Source organism: Berghia stephanieae, chromosome 2 (assembly GCF_034508935.2).
Source record: "Berghia stephanieae isolate SIO BIC M18660-M18661 chromosome 2, UCSD_Bste_1.3, whole genome shotgun sequence".
NCBI classification, from domain to species: domain Eukaryota; kingdom Metazoa; phylum Mollusca; class Gastropoda; order Nudibranchia; family Aeolidiidae; genus Berghia; species Berghia stephanieae.
Window position 1 is genome coordinate 50,652,140 of NC_088361.1, and position 6,820 is coordinate 50,658,959.

The 6,820-nt window shown below is 35.0% G+C and overlaps 1 protein-coding gene across 2 annotated transcripts in view; it reads left to right on the forward strand.

The window, feature by feature from the left end:
• The first annotated feature begins 1,744 nt into the window (after positions 1-1,744).
• LOC144965107 (uncharacterized) overlaps positions 1,745-6,820 on the forward strand; it is a 38,502-nt gene continuing 33,426 nt past the window's right edge. The window contains exons 1-2 of one of the 2 annotated variants that reach the window (XM_078900044.1): positions 1,745-1,888; positions 4,048-4,335. In XM_078900044.1, coding sequence (XP_078756170.1) covers positions 4,094-4,335 — 242 coding nt within the window. In that variant the 5' untranslated portion in view covers positions 1,745-1,888; positions 4,048-4,093. The remainder of the gene's footprint in view (positions 1,889-4,047; positions 4,336-6,820) is intronic. The other variant, XM_078900045.1, reaches the window with a different exon arrangement.

A 6,820-nucleotide genomic window follows, 5' to 3' on the forward strand; every position in this document is an offset into this window, starting at 1 on the left:
TTCGTCAATCGTGCCCACCTCCCAAATTCCTAGCTTCGGTCCCCGCGGGTGTCCATATCCCATAGTCCTAGGTTCATTCTTCACTTGTTTTAAGTTCAGATAGTCTCGGGTTCACTCTCTACAGGGTATCTTCTTCCTTAGCCTTGAGTTCTCTCTCCATTGGTGTCCACCTTTCATAGTCCGGGGTTCAATCGCCATTTTGCATCGCATCCTATAGTCATGTGTTCATTCCCCATTGGTACCAACCTCCCATAGCCCGGCTTCAATTCCCACTAGTATCCATCTCCCATAGTCTGAGGTTCATTTCCCCCTGATAACCTCTTCCCATTGTTCCAGGTTCACTCCCCACTGGTGTCCTCCTGGATCTCCATTATTGTCTTGTGATAAGACAATCAATAGGACAGAGAAGTTGTGACGTCATATCTTCCTCCTTTCCGGTCCAAGACTCCTTGGAAGTGTGTAAGCAGTCTCCGGATAATGTATGAACAACGAATAGGTTACATATTGAAACAAAAGGTGGCGTAACTATTTTAGTGACAGGATGTGAGGGGCGTAAAAGAACGAGGATTGATGATTGTTATTGACAAGCAGCATATATTTCGGCCACAAAAATAAGATACCGTTACTCTGAAACCAGAAGATCAGTTGCACAGTGTATGCATCCAGTCCCCTGGATGAAGTCTGGCTTTATACTTCCAATCAGATTGGAACGAGTACTTTCACACCACATGTTTGTTCCCTATTTGGACAAGTAAGTCCCTGGTTCGAGTCCCGCCTTGGGCGGCGTGAAGTTGAATCCTTCTAAAAGGTTTCTTACTCATATCATCTCAACACTCCGTTGTGACGGGCGTCGAGCACATTGATTGATTATTGCACCATATAAAAGCACACACGTTAATGTGTTTAGCTTTCCTTGTTTTGTTTTGACGGATAAAGAGCGAGGTCAGTAGACGGCTTAACGATATACAGGCCTCTCGTAAAGATAACGGTTAGAGATACAATACAATCTAATATCTTCAATAATAAGGTCACGGTACGTATTACTTATAAGAATGCATTAAAATATACCGACGAATAGGTGGTAAATTATTAATATTGGAGGCAGTGGTAAAGGCAGATTTGTGTACTATCAATCATAATATAAATAAGTTTAAAAAATGAAATGATAATATTAATAAGATGAAGAAGAAGAAGAAGAAGAAGAAGAAGAAGAAGAAGAAGAAGAATACTGGGTTCGAATCCCGGTTTGGACAATGTCGTAAATTTTTATTCTATTTTATTGAAAAAATATCATTTTTATTATTAATATAGTTAGTTAATTTTTATCTGGTTTGAATTATTTATTATTATTTATTTTATTGTCTAATAAAAAATAAATTATTTTTTTATTTTTTTTTATTTCAAAGTTGTTTTCAAGGGAATAAAGAGAAAAGGGAGGAGCCTCTATAAATTCTTTTCTCGACGACCTGTCACAGTTCAATAAAATCTGAAAATCGATCATTGCCAGGTTCCATGGGTGACGTCGAAGAACGTTCATTGATTATGGGGGTTCTTGACACACATGTCTGGAGGGTGACTGTTCCACAGCCTAGATAAGCACACACACACACACACACACATCACACACTCACACATTCACATATATTCACACACACACATACACACATATACAAACACACACACCCACACACACATATACACACATTAAAATATTTTATTGTTAGCGGCGAAGATCGGTGTTATCAATGAATGATACAAGTGTAGTTATGGCTGGTTGTTTACCTGTTGTCATGCGTGCTTGCATGGTTGACAGGATTGAATGTGTATTTTTTTAAAACTTAAATTAGATCACGATCAAAAATTGGCTTGGGCGTGAATTCTGATGTAGGTGAGTGTTTAAATGTGAATTGCTGTGTTTTTCAGATATTATTATATCGGTATTATTACTTTTATAGATTCTAAAAGGAGGAATATTCCCATCTATATTTAAGGTTATACGTTTATACATATACCGCTTGTTTTCCCCATATAAATATATTTATGGAAGTTGATTAATAAATATAAATGATTGAAAATGCTCTATTAGGGACGTTACAGTATAAGCTTTCTGTCCAAAAATGAGTTCCCATAAACATTATTATACTCTTATCATTAGTGGTGTTACTTTTATCATCAACATTTATCATCATCATCATTATCATCATCATCATCATCATCATCATCATCATCATCATCATCATCATCATCCTCATTATTATTATTATTATTATTATTATTATTATTATTATTATTATTATTATTATTATTATTATTATTATTATTATTATTATTATTATTATTATTATTATTATTATTATCGGAATTCCCGATAGCTCAGGTGGTAGAGCACTCGCTTCACACGCAAAGGGACCGAGATCGATCCCCGGTGCAGTCTAGATTTTTTTTATGTCCCCCTGTTCACCCAGCAGTGAATGGGTAGCTGAATCTATTATAGTTGAGGGAAAGTACTTTGCGATAGACTAGCGTCCTATCCAAAGGATAGCAAGCAATTGCTATTGTCCGTTTCACGCTATAGAAACCGGGATAAACTCCGACTCCATGGGCTCTGAAGGACTACTATTATTTTTATCACTATAAATATCACTACTAGTAGTCGCAGTAGGAGTAGTAGTAGTAGTAGTAGTAGTAGTAGTAGTAGTAGTAGTAGTAGTAGTAGTAGTAGTAGTAGTAGTAGTAGTAGTAGTAGTAGTAGTAGTAGTAGGGGAAAGACATGTCGTGATACTTACAGAAAGTGTATTTAACATTCATTGTCTTTATTATTGAAATGAGCAATCTAATCACCTTGGTAACCCTGAGGTTCGGTAAAAATAGATTCAAACATTGATCCCGATACCAGTCGACAACTTTTGGGTTCGAAAGTTGTTTTATCCTTTTGAAATTAGACCTGTGCATAATAGAGATAAGTGTTTATAAGTACAAATGTACGAATAAAGAACGCAATTTCGGTATAAGGAATAGCTACAAAGGCGGCAAAGAGAATTCAATTTAGGCTTGCAATTTTATTGGCCACGTGAATGTGATTACGCAATAAACATAATTCGTAACACACTCAAATAATAATTGCTTTCACGTCTCATAATATATCATTAACTGGCCCGTTTTGTAAAAGTCAATTCGTACATATAATATTCTAAGATGATTTTGAACGAACAATTCAAAGACTGAAATGAAATACTTAACAAGTGTATTGAAATGGAGAATGCATTACTCATAAGCCCTCGCACAAAGCTCCGTCTTTAAGGGTTTTCTGAAATAATCAGCCTGGGAGAATTCTTTAACCACAGAGGATATTGCATTTCATAAGCAAGGGCCTATGATGTAAGGCTGTAAAAGAGAAGGGCTGTTAAATGGCGTCCATACACGTTAAGCTGTTAATTTTTTTCATCGGCACACCTATCCTCATTGAAAAAATATAGATAAAAGGTGTTGATTTTATTACTTTAAAAAATAGAACATGTTGAATAAAATGTAGTTTTTGGATTGGATAATGTTCATTATTGTGTTTGCGACGGTACGTCAAATTTTGTTTTCAATGTTACCAGTCCGTCAATGCAAACGACTGAGAACTAATGACTTGACTATATATTTTTAATGAACTATCCTATTTTTTCAACTATAAATAAATATTTTTATGTCGTTAAAATGAGCATGTGGGGGTCAAAGTAGTTGAGCTTTCCTCAACCGCAAAATAATAAAATATTGTTATGACCCCCTCCCCCCCCCCTCCTCTTGAGCAAGAAAATTAACTCCAACTGCTCACTCTGATTTACTCAGATAAATTAATTGAATATTTTTAATCTCTACATGCTGCTATTATAATTAGAGTGCATAATTCTATTACTTTATTTTTGGGGGTCGTAGAAGTAGGCAACTCTTCATCGCCGTAAAGTGCTTTTTACATCAACAATTTCCCAAAATCAAATTTCATTGTTTATAAATTTGAATCCATTAGGCTTTAACAATTGTTCTACTGAATCTCAACAATAGGTCCTTTGCTTGACACGTGTATGATAGCCTTCTTGTGTACACTAAAATGGAAAAATTGATCAAAGATGCCGATTTTTTCCACGATGATGATGACAAATTGAGCAGTTATAATGATAAATTAAACGACTGGCGCAATGAAAATGAGGAAAAAGTTACAGGTTCCCAGTTGTTATCAGCGATACAGGTCCTGAACAAGAAATTGACACAATCAAAATGTCCTACGTATGACACTGAGGGATGGAGACAAGCTCGGGATATTTACGAAGACTTCATTGGAAGGATTGCCTCGTGAGTAACTCTCAATATGATAGAAAATTAGGCAAAATGTATCAAATAGGAAACATGTTTTAATAAGATACATAAGTGTATATTACTAGGGGGAGGGGTATCTCTTCTTCTTCTTCTTCTTCTTCTTCTTCTTCTTCTTCTTCTTCTTCTCTCTCTCTCTCTCTCTCTCTCTCTCTCTCTCTCTCTCTCTCTCTCTCTCTCTCTCTTATTTTTATCTATCTATCTCCATTTCTCTATCTCTCTCAACCTCTCTTTTTCTCTTTGTCTCTCTGGCTATCTAACAATATGTAAACACATATATATATATATATATATATATATATATATGTGTGTGTGTGTGTGTGTCTGTGTGTGTGTGTGTGTGTGTGTCTTTGTGTTCTGATTTGGCAAAACCCGTGGGATGTCGCACGAGCTAGTTTTGAGATACAAGCGAGTAAATAAAGGTGAAAAATCGTTATCTGCATGATTTTTTTTGTTATTTCACTTTATCGATTTTATTATCTATCCAAACTACATGCCACGAAAGAATTTTACAATTTGAACCTATAGATAATTTAATTTAGTTATTTTTCGAAACTCTATTGAAGAGGAAATATCGTCGAAATTGACCTAAAATCTCTCTCTAAGGTAGAGGATTTCAATTCAACGCTGAGAACCAACATTTTTTATCAATCCCTAACATATTACATTTCTACCATTCAGTGCGCATGAATACAAATTACAATTAAGTCAGAACAACGACTGCGATTGCGCATAGCTATAAACAAAATGACTAACGCGGTAACCAATAGTCTAACATTCTATTAACTGTCGTGTGTACAATATTGTGCCATCAATGAAATCATGCAACTAAAGCATTTTTCTCTTCATTTTACATCATAATTTATATTATAATAAATCTAAAAGTCAATATCAATATTTGAAAACGAAATTGAAATCACGAACGGCATCGTAACAAAGAGTTCTGAGACAGTAATTGGCCAGTGAGGATGAAACCGAACACGAACCTCCTCCTGAAACATCATGTCGCATAGTCAGGAAGGGCACAAGGGGGAAATATTATAAGTCAAAATCTTTGGTTTGTGTTACAGAATAGAGCTTGATTTTGTTTTGGTTTTGGAGTATGACTTTGGTTTACAAGTTCTGTTGTGATGATAATGTAAGTATATTTTCAAAAATATAATAAATATGTAGTGTCTATGACTTGTCTTAAAAAGCGATTTTCTGCGTTTATTAATTTTGACCCCTCACCCCCCACCTCCTTTTCAAATATGACTAACTTTGGCCCTAATTAAGATACTTACAACATTCAAACTGCATTGAGTCCAGAAATGGTGCCTTAAATTTGTAATAATTTTTTATTCAAATTGTCCAATGCTTAGCCAGATCACCACAGATATATATATATATATATATATATATATATATATATATATATATATATATAAATGTATGTATGTGTGTCTATACGTCTTTGTATCTTTATCAAGTTCTTTTTTTATCTATTGATGGTAATTTAAAGTTTCACTGTTCTAAATTTCATGGACATTGTGTTTTACGAAAAATAATCAATATGGAAACGATTTTGCATCAATACCTGGGGTAATTCAGTCTATTTCAGATAAAGTCCAAAAGTTTACATATACTAATAATTTTTGGTTATGGCTTTATTTCTGACTCCATGCTGCCTTTTATTATAGAATTATAAATACAGGGTGTCCATAAAGTCTTTCCTTGTTTCCTAACATCTTTAACATAAAAACTTTACAGCCAATATACTTTAAATTTGGACTTATGAATACATAAAATCTTTACATTTTATTTACCAGTATCTTTTACTCAATGCGCCTCAGTAAGGTCGCCATGGTGACCTACAAGCAAATCCAACATTTTTCGAGTTCATTCAGTGTCCTCTGTGGCTTTTGTGGCGTGATGGATTCAGTAATAGCTCTTATTTCATGGCAAGCGTGACAACATCTGATATGAGAGCTGATTAACAATGTCCTTGATGTAGCCCCATAGGAAAAGTCATACAGAGAACTGTATGGTGACACGGGTGGCTAGGCAATTGAGTCCATCTTTCCCAATCCATCGGTCTGTAAACGTGTCTTTACCGAATTCGTGAAGAGCCTGTATCCATGGTGGAGGGACGCCGTCTTGCTTAAACATTATCTATGGCTGACATTGATGACCATGGCGTGCATCATAAAATTCGAGCATTTCTAAATAGATATTTTACAGTAATTGTGTCTGCGGTACAGAAAAATGGGCCTATATGTATTTTGTGCACCTGCCAATACCAAACATTCCCTTTGTGTCTCAGCACCCGTTTCTTTGTTATTTATAAAAATCGTTTTCGTGTCCTCTAATTTGTAATCATCTGCCAAACTGGGCTGGGAAATATTGTTGTGCTACTTTTGGTGATTTCTAAATAGATACTTCCAGTTTACATGATTAATCAATCCTCCCAGCCTCATAAATAATC